At 39.9% G+C, this 24,817-nt stretch overlaps 1 protein-coding gene across 1 annotated transcript in view; it reads right to left on the bottom strand.

Moving 5' to 3' along the window:
• ST6GALNAC1 (ST6 N-acetylgalactosaminide alpha-2,6-sialyltransferase 1) overlaps positions 1-24,817 on the bottom strand; it is a gene marked incomplete at both ends in the record, with an annotated part of 243,784 nt that overhangs the window by 35,345 nt on the left and 183,622 nt on the right. Inside the window, 3 exons of the mRNA XM_082272737.1 lie at positions 2,894-2,993; positions 11,703-11,792; positions 21,158-21,261. Coding sequence (XP_082128863.1) covers positions 2,894-2,993; positions 11,703-11,792; positions 21,158-21,261 — 294 coding nt within the window. The remainder of the gene's footprint in view (positions 1-2,893; positions 2,994-11,702; positions 11,793-21,157; positions 21,262-24,817) is intronic.

The following is a 24,817-nucleotide window of genomic DNA, read 5'->3' as shown; positions in this document are numbered from 1 at the left end:
TCGTTAGAGCGAGAGCAATAATTTAAGCCCTAGACCTCTTCTGTAACTCTAAGCTAGTAACCTGCAGAAATTTTTAAAATGTTGCCTATGGGGATTTTTAAGTACCAATGTTTGGCGCCATTCTGTGAGCATGCGCAATTTTGAAGCATGACATGTTGGGTATCTAATTACTCGGCGTAACATTATCGTTCACATTATGGAAAAAAAATTTGCTAAATTTACTGTTTTCTTATTTTTTAGATCAAAAAAGTGATTTTTTTTCAAAAAAATCGCATTTGGAAGACTGCTGCGCAAATATGGTGTGATAAAAAATATTGCAACGATCTCCATTTTATTCTCTAGGGTCTCTGCTAAAAAAAAATATATAATGTTTGGGGGTTCCAAGTAGTTTTCTAGCAAAAAAATGATTTTAGCTTGTAAACACCAAGTGTCAAAAATAGGCCCAGTCTTAAAGTGGATAAATGGACAACTTTGTGTAAAGCGCTACTTGGATGTTAAGCCTATGTATGTGGCCAGGCTGTGAAAAAGTGTTACACATGTGGTATCGCCATACTCAGGAGGAATAGCAGAATGTATTTTGGGGTGCAATTTTTGCTATGTACATGCTATGTGTTAGAAATATTGCATAAATGGACAGCTTTGTGTAAAAAAAAATGTGTTTTCATTTTCTTTCCACATTTTCCAAAAACTTGTGGAAAAAAATGACATATTCAAAAGACTCATTATGCCTCAAAAATTATACGTTGGGGTGTTTGCTTTCCAAAATGGGGTCATTTTATAGGGGTTTCCATTGTCCTGGTGCTCCAGGGCCTTCAAAAGTACGATAGGTTGTCAGGAAATTATATGTGAAATTTGTGCTCCTAGAATGCCGGACGGTGCTGGTTGGATGTTAGGCCTCTGTATGTGGCCAGGCTGTGAAAAAGTCTCACACATGTGGTATCGCCATACTCAGAAGGAGTAGTAGAATGTGTTTTGGGGTGTAGTTGCAAGTATACATGTGCTGTGTGAGAGAAATAACCTGTTAATACGGCAATTTGTAAAAAAAAAATAAAATAAAAAAAAAAATCTTCATTTTGCAAAGCATTGTGGGAAAAAATTACAACTTCAAAAAACTCACCATGCCCCTTATTAAATACCTTGGAATGTCTACTTTCCAAAAAGGGGTCATTTGGGGGGTATTTGTACTTTCCTGACTTTTTAGTGTCTCAAGAAATGAGATAGGCCTTCAGTACATCAGGTGTGATCAAGTGTGATCAATTTTCAATGATTCACACCATAGCTTGTGGACTCTATAACTTTCACAAAGACCAAATAATATACACTTACTTGGGTTATTTTTACCAAAGATAAGTAGCAGTATAAATTTTGGCCAAAATTTGTGAAGAAAAATTACTAATTTGCAAAATTTTATGACAGAAACAAAGAAAAATGCGTTTTTTCACAATATTTTCAGTCTTTTTTTATTTATAGCACAAAAAATAAAAAACCCAGTAGTGATTAAATACCATCAAAAGAAAGCTCTATTTGTGTGAAAAAAAGGACACAATTTTTGAATGGGTACAGTGTTGCATGACTGAGTAATTCTCAGTCAAAGTGTGAGAGCGCTGAAAGCTGAAAATCGGTCTGGGCAGGAAGGGGGTGAAAGTGCACTGTAGGTAAGTGGTTAAACTATAAAGAAAAGCTTTTAAAAGTTATATTCTTTCTCAGGTCTGAAGCAATACCTCAGTAAGAAAGGAGAGCTCTTGAAAGCTTGTCTTTTAAGTGTTAGGTTAGTAAAATTAAAAGGTATTTTTGCATACTGCAACACTCTCGTATTTTATAACCTTATTTTAATATATATATATATATATATATATATATATATATATATATATATATACACTTATAGTTTTGACTGTGGTATCTTGTGTGCCCCCCTCCCCCCATATATTGTTCCTATTGTCGCCACTGATGTGGGGTTGTTTTTCAGGGGTTAGGCTTGGCCCCTTATTTCCAAAAAAGGGAACTCTTAAGGCATCAGCATTCCAAGTATTTGGGACAATGTCATGCTCCCAACTTTGTGGGAACAGTTTGGGGATGATCCCTTTCTGTTCCAACACGACTGCACACCGGACATAGATGAGTGAGTTTGGGGTGGAGGAACTTGACTGGCCTGCACAGAGTCCTGACCTCAGCTGGATAGAACACCTTTGGGATGAATTAGAGCGGAGACTGAGAGCCAGGCCGTGTCTTACCCCACAAATGTGCTTCTGGAAGAATGGTCTTCCCATATACACACTCCTAAACCTTGTGGACAGCCTTCCCAGAAGAGTTGACGCTGTTATAGATGCAAAGCGTGGGCCAACTCAATATTGAATCCTACAGACTAAGACTGGGATGTCATTAGAGTTCATGTGCGTGTAAAGGCGGGCGTCCTATTACTTTTGACAATATAGTGTGTTTGCTCTTTTAATGGACCCTACTGTTGTGGATACATAAATCTTTCCAACTGGGGAAGTCTTAAAAAAAGGGGTTCTAACCATTTTTTACTCCATCCAAAACTAACAAAAAACTTTGTGGTTTTACACTTTTATATAAAAGACTGTAGACATAAAAGTAGTATCAAGCTTGATCAATTAGCAGAAAGCAGCAGTATGCAGAGACAGCTTATAGCACACAAGAAAACATGTTTGTTTTACTGCATTCACTTCTCACTCATCTCTTAACAATTGTACCCACACAGGCAAGTCAGTTCACAGCAACTCAGCAGGTAGGACATTTCTATCTTCTTTGTTTACCTATTACACATGATTCCTGCTGGCCTGATAATCAGCTCAATTACTACTTCAAACACACCGCAAAGTATTTATCATCTACTGAAGTCAAAAAGAAGCCACTACAATTATTTCATTACCGTGTCACATAGATGTAGGGCTGTCAGCAGCACCAGGGCACCAGTACTTGGCCTATATAATCTCCAGTATTTTCCACTTAGCGTGGATGACCTCAGGAACCTACAAAATCATGAGATACATGTAAATATATATGACTCATATGTGCATCATTGAGGTTCATGTACCGTATTTTATCTGTAAACTAGCAAATATAATATATCCACATACTGTACATCTATATGTTTAAATATAAAATACAATTCAAAATAGAAGAGGAGTATTGAGCCCCCCTCCATATCATCAATAAATTCTTCACTAACGACTGCTGGATTCCCATAATGCCATTTAACAAATGCTATACAGACAACCTTTTCTCAGCCTAAAATGTGACAAAAAAAGGGGAAATGGAAGAACATAAATTATCCCACAAATATGCTAATTAAATTGTATGTTCAACCATTTTTTTTTTTTTTTTTTTTAAGATTTGGATAGATTGAAGATAGTTTAAAACCAGTGTTGGGATTTTAGTGCTATCTGGGGCTCTTTTGAAGAGATTTCCCCTAACTAAGGGGTTGATTTACAGTATATCAAATGTTCCCGTTGAAAAACTCAACTTTTTATAATACTTAGCTACATCTATTAGTGGCATTTTCCCTTTTAAATCAAGTGCCTAGGCACCCTCCATTATTCTTGCCTCTCAGGAACATGATAGGCATACTCAACTTACTACTGATGAGGAAAAGAGAAGCAGCATCCTGTTTGGTGTCATTGGGCAACTGTACCATCTCTTATAAATTCCTGTTTGCATGGGTACTCACTTCTAGCTTTTTTGTGTGTCTTTGTGTGTCCATCAAAAAGAGGTACCTGTGTTGGGTGCTATTGGTGGTGCCACATCCCTATAACAATTCAAGAAAAAGTTTCCCCTATTGGTGGGACTTTTTAGGCACTCACATGTATACACAATTTTATAAAAAGTATAAATTTTATTGAAAAATTACAATTTCATGGATATGCATAAAAAGCAAGTAAAGTAAGATACATCACATGTGCATTTAGGAAGTGACCACACAAGTACAGGGTGAAGGCTCAAAACCCGACTAGTTTCGGAGCTAAACAATTACTCCTTCTTCACGGGGGAGACGAGACCCTGGGTGGTGGTATTCTATGCAGTGATGAATGGCACTATAAACCTGCCGGGATGTATTAAAATCAGATGCTGTCTATGCTCCACCGAACCTACACTCTGGCTGAATCACAACATATAAATGGGGTACTCAGACCTCATACACATGTGTTATGAAGGAAACGAGTATGCCAATTTCTCGTGGGTGGCTCTCAGGAAGCACCAGGTAAGGATAGCTGGATCCCAAATTAGTGGCTGATCAGCTTGTTCAGATGATAAACGGCCTGGATCATGCCAGACAAACAGCCCTCGGTGTTCACAGCAAGCGAGCAATTGTGTGTCCATGCACACAAGACAGCTTGAATTTTACTCCCTACTGTTTAGTGATCCCAGCACCTTAGCCATGCAAAGGATTCTCAGTTGTATATTGGCCTATAGTTCTAGGTAGCTGCCTGCTTGGGTGAGTAAGAGGACAGCAACCCGGGAACTGGCTGAAAGTTAACCCATCTCCACCTTTGGAGAAGACCAGGCAGTTCCTTAGACTTCGCACCTCAGCCCTTCCAAGGGCCTTCACCATTGTTGCATGTGTGGACATGCTGTGGTCTCCCCAGATAGTGCCATTAGGTATCCTTCCTGTCTTAAAATTACCTGCCTTCCTGTGAGCCCTGAACCCCAGTGCTGCAAGTGGTTCTTACTAGCATTTATTTTGCTGCCTGCCTGTAAGACCAGAAGCCCAGTGCTGATCTATACTCTTGTCATTCTTTTAAATCCTGTATTCTGTGCTCTCCAAGTTCCTGTCTCTGTACTTGCATGTTCCTGGTCTACTGTAGGGTTGTTGATCCCAGCCATAGGTGATAGGCCCCCTTTGAGACAGCCTATTGTTCATGATAAATGTTTCATTGAATTCAGGATAGTGTACACAGTTTAGTGTGGATGGTGGTTGAATAACACATTATACGAAATGAGAATGACTTCTCTTTGTATTAAGACATTTTTGTTTTCTTTTCTTCTAGGTCTTAATACCCTTTATGATATTATGATATAAATTTACTTCAGCAGAAAAAAAAACGGCTTTATGGGCATTTCTTGTTAATGATCTAATGTTGGACTAACAATCTGAGTGACGCCATCTTCAAAAAAAAATACCTTCCTTCGTTCCTGCGCTTTATGACATCACCACAAACAGCATTGATGGAGAAGAGCGCTTTCAAAAGCCTTTTAATATCTGAAGAACTTTGATACCTATCGTGTCAGCTGTCTAGAAAAGTTAAAGCTCAGTTTGCTATGATTGCAAAAAGATCTGCACACCTACCTATCGGAAGTTTCTTGTCATGTGGACTGCGATGGTCCTGAAGAGAAGAATATTATGTATGAACATTGTATGAGTTCTTAGGAGTTGCAGTGGAGTCTTATGGAGGACTAGCTGTCAAAGGAGGAGTCAACAAAAGACTTGGCTTTCATACACTGTTAGACCAACACATCATTTTTTAGACCTTTTTTGATTTTTAGGTTTGTTTTGTCACATTTGTTATTTTTAATATTTTATATATTTTAGCCTTGACAAAGCAAAATTAGATTTTTCTGCAGAAGTAAATGGGATACATAATTCAGGAGAAATATGAACTAGAAAAATAAATATTTAAACTAAGATTAGGCAGTTGGAGGGAGATGTCAGGAAATTTAGAAGGGATTGAGAGGAATTGTAATTTTATCTGCCTTTCCTCAAAATACATTTTATGTTAGGTTTTGTATGTGTTATGAGACCTAGTTTGTTCCTTATTCCTCATATCAGCACCTCCAGGATCCACATCTGGGTAAGCCATACGTGGCTTAACAGCTATCAAAAGTAACTGTGATGTGAGATCACCACACAGGGACAGCAGAGCGGAAACCGCTACACTGTTAATGGTCCCCAGCCCAACTATTCACTACAAATAGTGTGTGGATTGCTTGAGATAGCAGTGATATGTTTCCAGAACTCCAATGTAGGAAGGGACAGTTTTGTTTGTGGCAATATATATTGCCAACAGGAGGAATATTGATGAGAAAAAGGGAAGAAGCCATTTTATTTATCAAATATTTATTTATGATTATGAAACATGAATTTATGATTAAGCAGATATATTGGATGTAAATATATTGTGAGAAGTCATATTGTATAACAGCTGTTGTATTCAAAAGCCATTTACAGCTCCAGCTGTTAAGATTGCTTACTTGACCTTTGAAGACCTGTTTAGCCAACAAGTTTTGGAAGTGACACATTTATGTTAAATGTCCATTTCGCATATCAAAGAATGTCATCAAAGACTGACATGAAACTAGATAGCTAGGTTCCACCCATTTTAGAATATATAAATTGTATTAGGAACCCTAGCCAGTTAGAGCAATGTTTATTAAGCCAACAGAATGTATGTAACTGAATTGCTCTCTAAACATGTTTACCTACATGTTTGTCTAATAAATATAATTTTCAATCTGGCTTCAACAGTCAAAATGTTACTGAAACCCGTGAGTTTTGGGGTTACCTTTACACTACTATCACTAAATATTGGCTTGTATTGATGTTGTTATGGGCAACGAGGTCTAGGAAGGAATAGTCGTTTCATTGAGACACTTGTGCAATGGATGATGATACGAGCCTGGGTAAAAGACAGCCGAAGAAGTGCCTACCATAAGTGCTATATTATTCACCACTTTCTTGTCTTATACCATTGCCTTGTTTTTATATGCAGTCTGAAAGATAACCTCAGATGAAGCCTGTTCCCCTCACTTGTAAAATGAACGTCCAAATTGTGTCAATTGCTCCATGTATGTATGATTTACCATATTTCAACAGTAGTTTAGTATACCGATATAGAATTTCATGGGTTGTGATATATTGGAACATATAACTTTCTATACAATACAGTTGTGAACGTTTTTGTGGACATTGCAGACATGACACAAGGCTCCATACACAAAACCAGATCGCATGCAGTATTTAGGTGTTTTCCCAAATTACTGCGTGCTTTCACTACTATAATACCAAATTACTTCATAAAATAACTCATTTAGTCGTGGTTTTTAGTGAATGCCAAGAAACTTTTGGAAAAACACTTTGCAATATCTACAGTGTGGGGGAAATGTATCACTTACCAGATAGCAAGAATAACATGCAACAGATTTGTGGCAGTGTTGAGTTGTAAGTCTTGTTAACTCTTGTTAAATTGTACACTTGCAGGGCACTTGAAGCACAAATTCTAGTTGACACTTTTACAATATAGCAAATTTGCATGGCAAGTCTGTAGCAAGATCAAATTTGCAGTGGCAAGTTAACTCACAAGCTCTGCCAGTCACAGCGACCCCTGTGGTGGGATGACTATTGCACAACATAGCTGAACCAGAACTTGCAGCAGACTTGCAGAATGTTTGCAAAGAAAATTGATCTGGAATCATGCAATGTGGACTGTGTATGTGCAATTGTTAAACAAACTTATAAAGCCTGGCAATAGCTTAGCAAGTCATTTTCAAACTTGCAGCGCAATTGCTTGCTATCTGGGTTATAGCACAATCTAGAAGTGAAGGGTTCCATGCATAGGCTGGACTTAACCGTGCTGCACCACATTTCAGAAGGTTTTTGGTAATCTGTCCACTGTCGTATGACAGCACACAACCCATTTTATGGATCCGTTGAACTGTACATGTGTTTTGTGTTATGGCAATGGACATGCTTTTTATTCTATCAAAATGCTTTTCTGTCTCTATATTTCTACATAGTATCAACAATGGGGTTGAGCAAAATAAGGAGTGTGCAATTTGCTAAAGTCTTAACAAGTAACAGCCTGGATTTTGCTTGTGAACATTTTGTGGGACATTTACTAAAATGTCCTATTCTACTGTAACTCTGCCTCCTCATGTCTAGCTCAACTAACTGCGAGTGACTGCAATTTTGTTGATAGAGTAAAATGAATCCATTGTGACCATGTTTTGCGGAACCATGCTTCCTGCCTATTTAACGATAACGTAAGTTCCTGCATTTTTATAATATCATTTACTGCTCTGATCCATTGGCTCACAGTAGGAATAGATGGGGATTTCCAATGTGTTGACACACACGCCCTAGATGTGTTTAGGAGATGTCTCACCACAGATTTTTGGTATTTACTTTTGGAGAGAGAGTTGGGATGCAGTAAACAAGCTGCTGGGTTGTGATCTATAACAAGAAGAGTCATTTTCCCAATCACAGTGCCTATAGTTTGCCAATATGGGCATATTCAAGGGCATGTCCAGAATAAATGGAAAAGTGTTCCCCTGTCTTCTCTACACCACCAGCAAGTAGGGTCCGTGTTTGGGAATATGCAATGTAATTTCTCAGGTGATCTATACCACCTGGTCATTATCTTCTCTCCAGATTCCTGCATTCTAGAGGATATAGATGATTTATGTGCAAAATAGGAAATAAAATCTCTCTGTTCTGCAGAGATTGTTATATTTAGATCTCTTTGCCACGCAGCTATGTATGGTTGAATATAAGATTCCGAGGGAGTAGTTAATTCTGCATAGGTGAGAACATGAGTTGGATATCCATTGTGGATTTCCATCCCCCTGAATGCCTAAAATCTTGAATTCTGAACTTATTCACTGATATAAATTGACAGAATTTAGGGTCACAAAGCCCTGGTGGAAATTCTGGGTTTCCAACCACTGGTGACATTAGACAGTGACGAGGTGTTTATCATCTTTGATTTAATTGAGCAAGCAATTTTATAGGTGGTACCCACAATAAGGTGTACTTTTACTTGGGCATTATTCCTCAAACAAGGTAGGGCCTTGTTTTTTTTTTTTTTTTTTTTTTTTTTTGGGGGGGGGTTGAAGGGAAGGAAGTTTGTTAAATCAAAGGGGCTCTGCAGTGCATCCCCGTAAGTGATGTAAATTTATAGAGACATGGCTTTTATCTTCTTTTGGTAGTCTTGAATCGAGCAGACTCATAATATACAAGTACATGTGTGGTCCTTCCCCTCTATCTACTCTTTCCTCTATAGGTAAAGAATAATCGTAAAGAAATATATTATGTATAGTAGATATACAATACCCCTGGTGGGTATTGTAAAGAGATTAAGTAAATTTAAGTATCTTTGGCTTTGATTTATGGAGGAGAGGAATGGTAAATTAGACAAAGAAAAATGCCCAACACCAGGCCCCAAGGGGTCGATGAGTGTGCAAACATGCTGTGGAGATGGTGTGACCACCTAGATTGGGCCACCCCCACAATGGGCTCGTATACACATACAGAGTCTCCATGTAAAGACAGAATATAGGTAAACAACTAAAAAAATCGGTTAACCAAGTAGAATAGTTGCACATGTTTCTATTCATGTTTGCTCATGAATAGAAAAGTAGCTCATGTTTCTATGTATATTGGGTATTGGTGAGTCTGGGTATGCCCAATAGGCTCTGTTTTGTATTATAATCTCTGAAAATAAATAAAGATAAAATTAAAAAGGTGAAAAAAAAATAAAAAGGAAAAATTAATTAAAATCAGGTTTGGCTTTTAAAGTTGTAATTGGATTTATCCCACGTTCACATTTTTGACATGTCAAATCTGAGCCAACTGTCGGCAATGGCATTGTTCGAATCGGTGCGATGTAGGCTTTGCAGCACCGAACCAATTCCCAAAAAGTCGTTTCTGTTCTACTTTGGTGACTTCGGGAGGACAATTTCAATAGAAATCTGTGCAGGAACCCGCTCAGATGTCTGTGAAAATGCCAGTTTGAAATCATTTGCACAATTTTAAACCGGCCTCAGTGTGAACCTACACTTAAGGGGCTCCTGAAATTATGGAACACTTCTTCCTACTATCTTCTCTGCTCTTGTACAAGAAAATGGCCCCTTATTATCTAGAATCACAAAGGTAGGTACTGAGGTACAGAGGAACCCTAGCCCTGAATCTGTGGCTTTATCAGCAAAGCAATGCAATCATTATGTCAGAGCTGATGGAGATCACATGGCTTTGTTGATAAACAAAGGGATGTTGTAAGGCTCCGTTCACATGTCAGTGGAAATCATTGCAAATCGCGGGATGCCTGTGCGTTGCCCATGATTTGCAATAGCACCCCAAACGCTGTGCGATGTTGCCGCGATTTCTGCCTGCCTAATCGCGGTAACATCTCGCAAAAAAAATCGCAGGACGCATGACGCCCAAAAAAGGTACAAGAGCTTCTTTGGGGGTGTCATGCGTCCCGCAATTTTTTTGCGTGATGTTCCCGCGATTCGGCAGGCAGAAATCGCGGCAACATCGCACAGCGTTTGGGGTGCTATTGCAAATCACGGGCAATGCACAGGTGTCCCGCGATTTGCAACGATTTCCGGATCGCAGGCTAAATCGCGGTGATTCTGCCCGCGATCGCTACGCTGACATGTGAACGTAGCCTAAGAGTTAGGGCAGGCTTATTTATCAACACAGCCATTGATAACCATGTCATTTTTTTTCAGGTACATTTTGTCAAAGCAGCCTGCATTGCATAATTTGAGGCTAATTTTGACAAAAGTTTGGGGAAGGTGCAGTTGCGGCAAAAATAGGCAGATACTTATCCATTATGTATGCAATCAGGGTGGCGTGTGATTGGCCCCAAATTTATTCTACAACAGGACAACGACCCTAAACATACAGCCAATGTAATTAAAAACTATCTTTAGCCTAAAGAAGAACAAGGAGTCCTGGAAGTGTTGCTTTGGCCCCTACAGAGTCCTGATCTGAGCATCATCGAGTCTGTCTGGAATTACATTAAAAGACAAAAAATACTATTGGAGGTAGGATAAAGGAGTGTCTGATATCCAATAGGAACCAAAATGAAGTAAATATGTTGTTGTTTTATTGTGAGGGGTGTACTCACTTTTGTGAGATACTATGTATATATATATATATATATATATATCAAAATAAATAAATGTATATATATTTATTTATGTATCACCTGAAGAGGGGGGAGTCTTTTCTCCCCCCCCCCTCGAAACGCATTGGCTTCATCATGTGTTGCTACTTCCAATAAAACGACAACATATTTACTTCATTTTGTTTTCCTTTTGGATATCGGGCGCTCCTTTAACCTACTACTACATGCATTTGCGGAAACTACCTTGAGGCTGTACCCAGAGGTAGCAGCCCAAGCCCTTTAAAAGGGCTCACCGTCGCTTTCCTATCCAGTTGGGCCAGATCCACTCACAGACCCTCTACTGAGCAGGTCAGTCCAGCGCGTTCTTCAAAACTTCAAGAAAAGACAGAAGGATTTGAGGCAGCCTACCTCCACAGAAGATCTGTGGTTAGTTCTCCAAGATGTTTGGAACAACCTACCTGCCAAGTTCCTTCAAAAACTGTGTGTATATCATACACATATCAGTAATATGCACACATACCATCAATTAACTCCCTATACATAGATAACAAATGCTATTTCTCATTTTCATTCTATACTCATTTCAACTAAATAGGTAAAGTCAAAATCCCTATGTAACTGATCTCTATACTAAGGTCAGTAGCTAAAAAAAAAAGGCAATTATTAGCAGCTTCCATTACTTCAATGCTATAATTGCCACAAAGGTATTCTGTAGCATTTACAAAAATGTTAAAAGTGACATCTTATCTGCATGACACTGGGAATGAGGTTCCCTGGAAGGTAGGTAGCACAAATACTGTATGAATTTTTCTGCAGAACTTTGACTTGACTTACCTGTTCTTCAGATATCGCACAAAATCTGGGTGTGCAACCAAAAGCCTGTTAAAATCAAAATTGTTCCCAAAGTCGTCCCGTGGGCGAAGCCTAGACGGAGACAAATGAAAGCTGATTACAGCCTTTACTGTTCTATGGAATGTAATTGTTAAAGCAGAATTCTGAGAGGTTGCAGGTTTGGAAAAAGTAAGTATAATGTGCAAGTTACACTTAACCTCATGATGTTCTTGGATAAACGGCCACAAAATCTTGACTGTCAGAGCAAAGTAATCAGTCCTGCAAAAGTCTATAAAAAAACTTACAATCACCCAGCACAGACAAGGAGATGTTGACAGCTACTGGATGGATGGGAAGAAATGATTTTGTAACAGCAGCAGATTTGCTATATGCCATGGATATATGTGTAACCTACGCATTACACCTAATCCTCCAAGACTTGCAACGTCCTGGAGTTAAGTGACCCTTACCTTTGTAAATGCAATATAAGGAAATAGGGTCATTTAACCACTTAAGGACCAGAAGGTTTTACCCCCTTAATGACTAGGCCATTTTTTGTGATACAGCACTGCGTTACTTTAACCACTTCAGCCCCAGAAGATTTTACCCCCTTCCTGACCAGGCCCTATTTTGCGATTCGGCACTGCGTGAATTTAACGGACAATTGCACGGTCATTCAACGCTGTACCCAAATGAAATTGACATCCTTTTTTTTCCCACAAATAGAGCTTTCTTTTGGTGGTATTTGATCACCTGTGCGATTTTTACTTTTTGCGCTATAAACAAAAAAAGAGCGACAATTTTGAAAAAATAACAATATTTTTCACATTTTTTATATGAAAATTCCCCCCCAAAAAGATGTAAAAATCTAAATTTTTTAACATTTTAGGCCAATTTGTTTTCTGCTACATATGTTAAAAAATCACAATAAGCGTATTTTGATTGGTTTGCGCAAAATTTATTGCGTTTACTAACTAAGGGAAATATTTTTGTCATTTTTATTGTTTTTTTTTTTTAACTAGTAATGACGGTGATCTGTGATTTTTTTTGCGGGACTGCGACTTTGCGGCGGACAGATCGGACCCTTGACTGACATTTTTGACACTTTTGGGGGTACCAGTGACATTACTACAGTAATCAGTGCTATACATATGCACTGTTACTGTAAAAATGACACTGGCAGGGAAGGGGTTAACTTTATTGGTGATGCAGGGGTTAAGTGTGTCCCTAGGGGTGTGCTTCTAACTGTAAAGGGGTGTGGCTAGTGATGTAACCACAGAGACATACGATCCTACATAGCAGGATTGTATGATCTCTGCATTTCACAAATGCCTTTCTCCCTCTGCACCGGGAGATCGCGAATGACCGGCGGACATCGGGTCACACGCGCGGACATGTCAGGGAACCGTGCCGGCGCGCGCTCGCCCCCTAGAGGCTCTCAGGCAAGCGACGTAGTACTACGTCACTTTGCCTGTACGGGGCTGACCGCCGCAGTAAATAGTCGTGCGGCGGTCGGCAAGTGGTTAAGTCCCGGTTCACCCTGGGGCAACTTGTCAGGTGACTTAGCCGCCTGACAAGTCGCCCTCCATTCAGTGCAATAGAACCGTTCTAATCGGAGCGACTCAAGTCACTCTGACTTAGAAAAAGGTTCCTGCACGACTTTGGGGGCGACTTGCATTGACTTCTATTAGAGAAGTCATTTGCAAGCCGCGCTGAAGTCGTGCTGCACGGGGTGGTTTCTGAGTCGGGCAACTTTGAAGCCGCCCCAGTGTGAACCCAGCCTAACTGAGAATTGCGTGGTCATGTGCCGCTGTACCCAAATAAAATTGATGTCCTTTTTTTCCTATAAATAGAGCTTACTTTTGGTGGTATTTGATCACCTCTGTGGTTTTTATTTTTCTTGCTATAAACAAAAAATGTGACAACTCTGAAAAAAAAACAATATTTTTTACTTTCTGCTATAAAACATATCCAATAAAAAAAAAAAAAAAATCTAATTTTTTCATCAATTTAGGCCAATATGTATTCTGCCACATATTTTTGGTAAAAAAAAATCCCACTTAATGTATATTGATTGGTTTGCGCAAAAGTTATCATGTCTACAAACTAGAGGATAGATTTATGCCATTTTTTTTAAATTTTATTTATTTTTTTTGCTAGTAATGACGACGATCAGTGGTTTTTATCGGTACTGTGACATTGCGGCACACAGATTGGACACCTAACTGATACTTTTGGCACTTTTGAGGCGACCAGTGACATTACTTCAGTGATCAGTGCTAAAAATATGCACTGTTACTGTACTAATGACACTGGCAGGGAAGGGGTTAACACCAGGGATTATCAAAGGGTAAGTGTGCTCCTAGGGAGTGCTTTCTAACTGTGTCGGGGATGTACTGAATAGATGAACACAGAGACCTGTGTTCCTAAATAGTAGGAACACAGGATCCTTGTGTTCATCTGTGACAGAACGGCGGTCTGCCTTGTTTACACAGTATGTAATATAAAATCAGAAATATGGCACAGCAAAATGTGGATGATACGTAACAAATTTAATTGCGATGGGCAATATAATACTAACTCCCTTTAAAATAAACATGCATTGCAAAAAAGAAAAAACTGCAATTGCTGACCTCTAATAAAAATCTTTTTTTTTTTTTTTTTACATTTTTGATAACGTAGTAAAAGGTTAAAACCCCTATCAGCTTTTATTTTCATCTGTTTCCCTTTGGGGAGATTTCCCTATACTTACTGTCCTGTGTACAAAACAGGATGTGAGATCAAGCCTCCCAAAAGCGAGGAACCCTATCTTAGAAAGTGTCACTCTGCATCCCTATAGGGCATCGGATGTCAGCGTCAATGTCAAATCTGGACGGAATCCATCCGTCCAGCGGATCGAATGGGATCGGATGAGAACGGATGAGAATCCGATTCCCCCATAGAGATGCATGGGGACCTGACAGCTGTGTCTCCGCACACAGCACGGAGAACAGCTGTCATCCTCCTGCTCAGCGGGGGATCGGCGGATCGATCCCCCGCTGAGAAAAACGGACTCCGTCCGATGGTCTCCATGTGTGAAAGAGCCCTAAAAGGTGAAACAGCAATACAAACCTAACAGGCATTCAAAGATTTCCCTACTCCATGAAAAACTAAAACAAAAAAAAAAAAAGGTTTGACTTTTGATACAATTTAAAGCAGTATTAAACCCAAAAGCAAGCATTTATTATTGCAGCTTACCAATCCTTAGATGTGATGGCTGCATTTGTTTTCTTTTTTAGCCTTTCTTTCTTTTTTTTTTTCATCTGGTGATCCTGCCAATAAGTCTGTTTTTTTTTTTTTTTTTTTTTACAGAACAAACTGTTCTGCAGATGTAGCAGTTAGAAGGATGAGACAAACCGTTTACTACTGACAGGGTTGTTTACAATGATCAACTTTTATTGACTTATGTAAAACTTTTATCCTAAAAGAAAATTAAAGTGTTAGTGCTTGTTCACCCCTAGTGTGGTGACCAGTGTTTTTCTGTACTGGAAGAATACCGATCACCACTAGGACACAAGAAAATAATAGTTTTCTATGTGCCCTGTTCGCACTGCAATGCAACCCAGAAATGTGGTACAATGAGCTGCAATAAAATGCAGACAATTTATTGGAGCGCACAGGAGGGCACTGCACTGTTGTATGGTGACATGAATAAAGTGTCATTTTCTGAACATGACATAAAGTGTCACCGCATCTAATGATTGCTAAGCTGCAATACATTACATTTTTGGTTTTGGTACTTTTACTGCTTTAAGCATATTTTCTTCCAGCATTCTTGTGCCCTCTAGTGGTGAAGTTGACAACATTAGCATAATAGAGAATTTCTAAGCACTTTGTATGAGTGTAATTTTACAGATTTTTATAATGCTAGTCTATACTGTATAGCAGGAGTCTGCTTTATGCACTCAATGCCTCAAATTAAGATCAAAAACATGCTCCCATAGCATAGTATTAAAAAAAATTAACCAAAATGTATTAAGTATACACTCATATATATGAAATATGTATAGTCTTATCTCATAAAAACTGGACCAGGCTCAGGGAAAATGGTGGCACCTTCACGTCATGGTGCGCGATGACGTTACCCGGCTCAACCCTACATGTTACGTCACAACCATGTTAAGAAGTCACCTGAAGAAGTCACGTGGTTGTGACATGATGTCTAGGGTGGACCCGGGTAATGTCATCTCACACCGTGCCTGGAAGTGGAGGTGCCGCCATTTTCCCTGAGCCTAATCCAGTATTATGTGATAAGCCCATACCTGCTAACTGTCCCGTTTTTGCCAGGACAATCCCGGCAAATAGGAGCCTGTTCCAGGTAATTTACCTTGTCCCAGCCCGTTAAGCGGACTGCCCATTACCGTTTTTTTATATATATATATTTTTATTTTTTTTTTTTTTTGTATTTTGTTCCACACAGTGTAGCATGCCCCGGGTCACTCTCACCCCATCTGGGAGTTGTAGTTCTGGCAGCAGGTTGTCTCCCCTCCTCTCCCGTGCTCCCCTCCCCCTCTCACCCTCTCCCGGTGTGCGCTCACTCTTCCACCTTTCGTGTCGTGAATTTAATGTGTCAACGCCAGCAGGGCGTCAGCACGGTGCACTTCCCGAATTCTGCCAGCAGGGCGGAGGCAGAGTACCTTCCGACAAGCTTGAGGCCACACACTCCATGGCCTCTATATGCCTGTGGTCTGGAACCGAGTGCCATCTTGTGGCTAAGTGAGGGTATGACCATTACCTTTATTTTCCTTTTTTTTTTTTTTTCTATACTGGTATGGACTGGGTAATGTATTAGGATCTATACTGATATTGACTGGGTAATGTTTTAGGATCTATACTGGTGTGGACTGGGTGATGTGTTAGAATCTATACTGGCATGGACTGAGAAATGTGTTTGGAAGGAAAGGATGACACATCATTTGATGGAAATGAAAAATTATCACCCTACAGAGGGCTGAATTCAAATAATTAGGTATAATTAGGTTTTATCGTACTTATTTACACCTTGCATTTTATTTATATTTACATATTACATTTTTTGTATGGTCACACCTGAGCATATTTGACTCTTTAGAATTGCAGGGAGTTGTGATGAGAATTTTAAACTTTAGGCAGAAGTAGTGCAGCTGAATGGGAGAAAAATTCCAACTCTGCTACTTTGGCCTTAAGTTTGAAATTGCCTTTTCAATTTCCTGTAATTCTCTCTTTATTGAGTAGACCCTATAATCTGATGATAAGAAGCGGAGATTAATTATGCAGAGTGGGGAGCGCTGGGCTGTGGAGGGGCCGAGAGTGGCCGAGTGCCGGTCCAGGCATGTGGGCGGATCCCGACTTCATTGTCACGATCTTGCTCGAGCCTGGAGCCCGCTGTCTGCTGAAAACAGGTCAAAGGATTGCAGAATGAACTGCAATCCTATGATCCACAGGAATAGTACAGCTAAAAGAGCTTTGGCTGTACTTCTCCTTTAAAGTGTATGTAAGCCCTAACAAAGAACTTCTCTTATTTCTCCCTTTCAGTCTGGTAAATTTTTGTCCTGTGTCCACTGCACATGATATATTATCTTAAGGAGTCTATTTAGTCCTCCTAGTTGTCATCAGGGACTACAGAATTATTAGCCTTTATGTAATGAAGATCTGAGAGTAGGAGTGGTTGAGTAGTTTAGCAAAAGACACTGACCGCACTCAGCCCATAAAAAAAGCTGTTTGTCAATCCAAAACAGGGCTTAACCACTTCTCGCCCGCCCTATAGGCAATTGACGGCGAGAAGGTGTTGCTTTATCCTGACCCGCCGTCATTATTGTTATTATTATTAATAAGGATTTCTATAGCACCAGCAATTTACGCAGCGCTTCATGCAGGATAATGCACTGAGCGGCGATCGGTGCTGTGGTGTGTCACTCTGACGTAGGCTCTTTACCATGTGACCAGACCAGCTGTGTCTGATCACAGCTGGTCACATAGTAAATAGGAAGAGCCGTTGATCGGCTTTCCTCAGTTCGTGCCTGACAGGCATGAGTAGAGGAGAGCCGATCTGTGGCTCTCCTGACAGGGGGAGTCTGTGCTGGTAATCAGAGCATTGATTACCAGTGCAGACCCTTGGGGGGGTGCCACTAGAGCCACCAGGGATGCCCACCCATGACCACCAGGGATGCCCACCATGGCCACCAGGGATGGCAATCAGGGCTCAGGGAGCCCTCCCCATCAGTGCTGCCCACCATTGCCATCTATCAGTGCTGCCCACCAGTGCCCATCATTGCCATCTATCAGTGTCGCCCACCAGTGCCTATTATTGCCCACCAGTGCCGCCTACCAGTGCCCATCAGTGCTGCCCATCAGTGCCGATCAGTGACGCCTATCACTGCCCATCAGTGTTACCTATCAGTACCCATCAGTGCCGCCTATGAGTGCCCATCAATGCCACCTATCAGTGCCCACCAATGCTGCATATCAGTGCTACCTATCAGTGCCACATATCAGTGCCTATCAGTGTTGTATATCAGTGCCGCCTATCAGTGCCCCATCAGTGCTGCATATTAGTGCCACCCCATCAGTACCATCCCATCAGTGCCTCCTCATTAGGGCCTGTCAGTGCGGCCTCATCAGTGCTCATCGGTGCAGGACAAAAACTTATCTATTTAAATAAATTTATAACATAAACAAAAACATTTTTTTTTTTTTCAAAATTTTCAGTCTTTTTTTATTTGAAAGAAAAAACCTTGCGGTGATGAAATACCACCAAAGGAAAGCTCTTTTTGTGGGAAAAAAATGACATAAATTTGGTTTAGGTACAGTGTTGCATGACTGCGCAAATGTCATTCAAAATGTAACAGCCCTAAAAGCTGAAAATTGGCCTGGGCAGGAAGGGGGTGTAACTGCCCTGTATGGAAGTGGTTAAAGTATACCTAAGGTAAAACTTTTTTTTAGATTTAGTTAGAGTCATGAGGGGAGAAAATCAATGTCATGTTACTATCTGTGTCGGTGTCCCGTTACAGAGATTCACCTTCTCTAATTTTCATGATCACCAATGTCAGGGGGAATAAAAGTCAGAGTAAATCCAAAATCTTGACATTGAAAACATTTTCTCAATTCCTGTTGAGCCTAGAGGACAGGAAGATAAGGGAAATCTCCCTAATCTCCCTGATTGTAATTTTTTTTTTTACCACTATGACGTCCTGGACATGAACTGGAGTTATCTGCAGGCATCATTCAGATATCTTTTTTCTGCCAGCGATTCAATTTTCTTAGTAAAAACAATCATAGTGGTTTTTCAGCCACTTGATTCTTTTCACAGGCGGTGGGAGTTAAAGTCTGTTGCTTCTACTGGCACGCCCATGTGATTGGTGAGCCAGAGAATGAATTGGCCGGTGATGGCTATTTATCATAGAGCTGACTGAGTATCAGATGGTCCCTGGCTATCTCTATGACCTCCGGAGGCCGGTCATGATGTTATGATGTCACTTCCAACGTGGGCAGATATAAACACTGCCTTTTTTTTAATCTCAGGCTTTTTAGCCTAGAGGAGAGATCTGGGGACTTATAGACCCCCAGATCTTGCTGTAAAGAGGACTGCCCTATTCCTTTTACAAGGAATGTTTTAATTCCTTGTAATAGATATAAAAGTGATGGGAAAAAAAAACATTTAAAGGAAAATTGTAAAAATAAAAAATTAAGATAAAATAAACAATAAAAAAAAGAAAAAAATGAAAGCACCCCGTCCCTTTGTGGTCGCATGCAGAAGCGAACGCATACATAGGTCGCGTCCGCATATGTAAACAATGTTCAAACCACACATGTGAGGTATCACCGTGAACATTAGAGCAAGAGCAATAATTGTAGCACAAGACTCTGTAACTCTAAACTGGTAACCTGTAACAATTTTTAAAGTGTAGCCTATGGAGATTTTTAAGTACCGAAGTTTGGCGCCATGTGTGCAATTTTAAAACGTGACATGTTAGATATCTATTTACTCGGCGTAACATCATCTTTCATATTATACAAAAAAATTGGGCTAACTTTAGTGTTTTTTTTTAGTGTTTTTTTTCCAAAAAATCATCTGCGCAAATACCATGTGACATAAAAAAACTGTAATGACTATTTCATTCCCTAGGGTCTCTGCTAAAAGTGTATATAAATGTATATATATATATATATATATATATATATATATATATATATAATGTTTGGGGGGTTCTGAGTAATTTTTTAGCAAACAGTTTGTAAAAATCCATGTTTTTTACATCTGTCCATGAATGTTCTTTATGGACATGCAGAGTGCATGTCGGTAATGTATGTTCATTGGCAGATGTATAAATCATAGATTTTGCAATCTGTCTGTGAATCTACTGACAGTTGGAAACCCTGCCCCATAGGAAACAGCTTCCTTTGGGGACACTTGTGCAGCTCAGTCTTGAGCCTTGCTGTGTGTGACTATAGACACAGACAGTGGGGCTCAGCCCCACCCACCCCTCCTTCATCACTGTATTTGGTTGACAGCAGCTGGATCCAACGGTCCCCCTTGCCTCAGCAAAGCCTGTGATTTCAGGAAGTGAGGGGAGAGAACCATTGCAGACGGGCTTAGTGCTGGATCGAATGAGGGCTCGTGTAATTAAAAGGGGTAGAGGGGGGAATGATGCCTAAATATTTTTTCTTGCATTTAGGTAAAAAATGTGTAACATAGCTCCCAACTGTCCCCGATTTCGAGGGACTGTCCCTAATTTGGAACCATGTCCCTCTGACCCTCTTTCCTCCTCATTTGTCCCTGATTTTGGTCTGATCTATATACTTGTAAATAAAATGTACTGTTCTACTGTATCTTTCAAAAAGCGTTTCCCAGCAATAAATCTTTCATCCAATTTATAATTTGCTGCATTTGTAAAAAAAAACAGTATAAAGGAATAGTAGTGGTAGAAAAAAAAAGCCCTTGTGGGTTTAACTAATCATTTTTTGTATAATTCTCCTTTAAGCGGGGCGTGGCAGGGGGTGTGTCCTATGCCTACATACTTTTGGTAGTAGGTGTCCCTCGTTCCCATCTCAAAAAGTTGGGAGGTATGTGTTTAGGCTTTAAAACAACTTTAACCCTCACCTCTTTATCCAAGATGACAAAATTGTTTTGTCTTTATATATATTTTGACAGTTGAGTGCAATTCTAACAAATCACAAGAAAGGCCGCTAAGGGATAAAACAAGGAAAATGTGCATGTGTTGCAGAAATGTACTGCATATTTTTTATTTAGCCTTTACATACACTTTAAAGTCAGAGGAAACATTTTTTATTTGGCTATTGGCACTTAGTGGTGGGTAAGTGAAACCCTACACTGACTGGCCAGGCATTTTATTGTACAACATAGGGGTGCAATTTGATCACATATGTTATATGGATGGCTAGTTCCACAGAAAGCATTTTATAGGCAACAAGTGATGTACCTGTATTGCTCCAGAGTGCCTCTGCTGATCTCTTTGTTCTGCTGTAAAGCCTTTAACCACTCGTAGTCTCTCCGCCCCTCGGTGAAAAGGATGTACTTTGTCTCCTGGGAAACCCACAAAGGAACATGTTATTACCTGACCTTCCCCAAATGTCCTCATGAAGTATGTATTAGGGCAGGTGGTATTCCTTAGAACTGGGCCACTCCAGGGCACAGTCATGAAAGGCAGAGCGGAAAGCTCACATATCCTATATTGTCATGATTGCAGGCAAATTGCTGCATTGGTAAGTAGGGAAGCTGACTTCTTCCATTGTCTGTCTACAATACGTTGGTGTACAGCATTAAACCTGATCTTAGACTACTAATGCTTGGTCAACAACTTATAACTATGCCTGTGATATGCTAGACATTTCACAAAATGCAGAATGAAGCTGGGAAAATTCCAGAATGCCATAAAAAAATACAGCTTAAAAATGATGGGGGTCCATCTGAATTATTTATATATTTATATACAAACCCGATTCCGAAAAAGTTAGGACACTGTACAAATAGTGAAAAAAAACAGAATGCAATGATGTGGAAGTTTCACATTTCAATATTTGATTCTGAATACAACATAGATGATATATCAAATGTTTAAACTGAGAAAATGTATTATTTTAAGGGAAAAATAAGTTGATTTTAAATTTCATGGCATCAACACATCTCAAAAAAAGTTGGGACAAGGCCATGTTTACCACTGTGTGTCATACCCTCTTCTTTTTATAACAGTCTGCAAACTTCTGGGGACTGAGGAGACAAGTTGCTCAAGTTTAGAAATAGGAATGTTGTCCCATTCTTGTCTAATACAGGCTTCTAGTTGCTCAACTGTCTTAGGTCTTCTTTGTCGCATCTTCCTCTTTATGATGCGCCAAATGTTTTCTATGGGTGAAAGATCTGGACTGCAGGCTGGCCATTTCAGTACCCGGATCCTTCTTCTATGCAGCCATGATGTTGTAATTGATGCAGTATTTGGTCTGGCATTGTCATTTTGGAAAATTCAAGGTCTTCCCTGAAAGAGACAACATCTGGATGGGAGCATATGTTATTCTAGAACTTGGATATACCTTTCAGCATTGATGGTGCCTTTCCAGATGTGTAAGCTGCCCATGCCACACGCACTCATGCAACTCCATACCATCAGAGATGCAGGCTTCTGAAATGAGCGCTGATAACAACTTGGGTTGTCCTTCTCCTCTTTAGTCCGGATGGCATGGCGTCCCAGTTTTCCACAAAGAACTTCAAATTTTCATTCATCTGACAACAGAACACTTTTACACTTTGCCACAGTCCATTTTAAATGAGCCTTGGCCCAGAGAAAACGCCTGCGCTTCTGTGTTATATTTAGATATGGCTTCTTTTTTTGGCCTACAGAGTTTTAGCCAGCAACGGCGAATGGCACAGTGGATTGTGTTCACCGACAATGTTTTCTGGAAGTATTCCTGAGCCCATGTTGTGATTTCCATTACAGTAGCATTCCTGTATGTGATGCAGTGCCCTCTAAGGGCCCGAAGATCATGGGCATCCAGTATGGTTTTCCGGCCTTGCCCCTTACGCGCAGAGATTATTCCAGATTCTCTGAATCTTTGGATCATATTATTCACTGTAGATGATGATAACTTCAAACTCTTTGCATTTTTTCTCTGAGAAACTCCTTTCTGATATTGCTCCACTATTTTTCGCTGCTGCATTGGGGGAATTGGTGATCCTCTGCCCATCTGGACTTCTGAGAGACACTGCCACTCTGAGAGGCTCTTTTTATACCCAATCATGTTGCCAATTGAGCCTAATAAGTTGCAAATTGGTCCTCTAGCTGTTCCTTATATGTACATTTAACTTTTCCGGCCTCTTATTGCTACCTGTCCCAACTGTTTTGGAATGTGCAGCTCTCATGAAATCCAAAATGAGCCAATATATGGCATGACATTTCAAAATGTCTCACTTTCAACAATATTATATTGTGAATAAAATGTAAGTTTATGAGATTTGTAAATTAGCCCAATCCTTTTTTACTCTCAATTTGTACAGTGTCCCAACTCTTTTGCAATTGGATTTGTATTTATCCATTTGATTTTTTGGATTGTCCTGAAAATGTATTTCCAGACCTTACTAGGTTCTCCATTTAACAATCTTCCTGCCCCCTACTGGCCATCCTTTAACTTAGTTTTTACACTAGGGAGCAGAACAAACTTCCCAATCATGGGAGCACTGGGATTGGCTGTCACAGTGGTCACATGACCATGAGCCAGTCCCTCCAGCTCCCAATCAAAACCAGAGACTAGGAGCTGTCTGTGACAGATTGGTAACTGTGCTGGGAGCTTTTAAAAATCTGGTCACCTTATTGTTTAGTATTGTATATTCTTGTATCTCCTTCACTATAAGTAAGAATTTTACTGACCTTTGTCAGTAAAGGAGTAGAGCAGAAATCCAAAATGTTATGGTTGTCATGAGAACAGAAGTAGAGAGGATATTTTTAAGGCGGAGGGAGGGGTATCTATTTATGTGACAATTAATTGTCAAAGATGGGATTTTCCTTGTTATGGGGAGATTTCCACTTACTTCTTGCTGTCTCTGTGGACAAGAAGCACAAGGAAATCTCCATAATAAGGATACAGACAGCAATAAACTTATCAGTAGAGATATAAGTAATACTCTTACCAACTAATAATATATAAGGGAAAAACTACAACTGAATCCTCTCCAAATTATACTATTAAAGAATAAAACTTTATGATCATCATTACCAGTAAAATATAAAATAGTATATTTATTAGTACAAATATGCACAGACATATAACAACAATTGCCTACACATGTAAAATAGTATGGACTCCTGGGTGATTTAGGTTCAACTGCACATTTTGGGTGGTATTTATAAAGCAATTTGCATAACAACTTATCCAGTGAAAGTGTATGTACTTTCTGTGCAAATGAAAGGGTTATTAGGCTTACCCCTACTGATCAAAGGATTTTCTTTGATTTAAATGGTAAATGCCACATTTGGCCACTAGCAGTGCTTTAAGTGGGCCGGTATGCACTGGTACTCAGTACCGCCACTTCCAAATATGGCTCTTGAGCATACTGCCACCTCTCCGTGCGCCTTAGCGTACCACTACGCTCATTTTGGACATCTGCGCCCTCAATTGCCCCCCCCCAAGAATATTTCCCACTCCAGAGCCAGACCAGTCACCACCAGTGAGTCCCCCTACTCCGGAGTCCCAGCCCAGGCCAGGGGGGGGTGCTCTGTGGGGACCCTGATGTGAGGTGGGCGACAAAATTTATAGGCTATAATAGAGTACCGGCACATCTTTTGGGCCACTTAAAGCACTGGCCACTAGGTAGCACTACTTATCACATAACATATGTGCACAGCCTATTTGCACACATATGCCTGTACTGGAGCCAATTTAGACAAGAGCCAAATAACCTACAGTATCAGCATGTCTAATGTGGGAGAAAACTGAAGTGCTCAATGCAACACAGGGAAAGCATGCAAACTCAATGTAGATAGTGTCCCATTGCTGCAAGGTATAAATGCTAACCGCTTCCCCACACCAATGATAAATGTCAGTTGTAAACTTAAAACAGCAGTTTTTGAAGAACAGGACCTTTACAAAAATAG

This window comes from Pelophylax lessonae (assembly GCF_965119305.1).
Source record: "Pelophylax lessonae genome assembly, chromosome: 11".
Taxonomy (NCBI): domain Eukaryota; kingdom Metazoa; phylum Chordata; class Amphibia; order Anura; family Ranidae; genus Pelophylax; species Pelophylax lessonae.
This window is presented reverse-complemented; position numbering and strand designations above follow the sequence as displayed.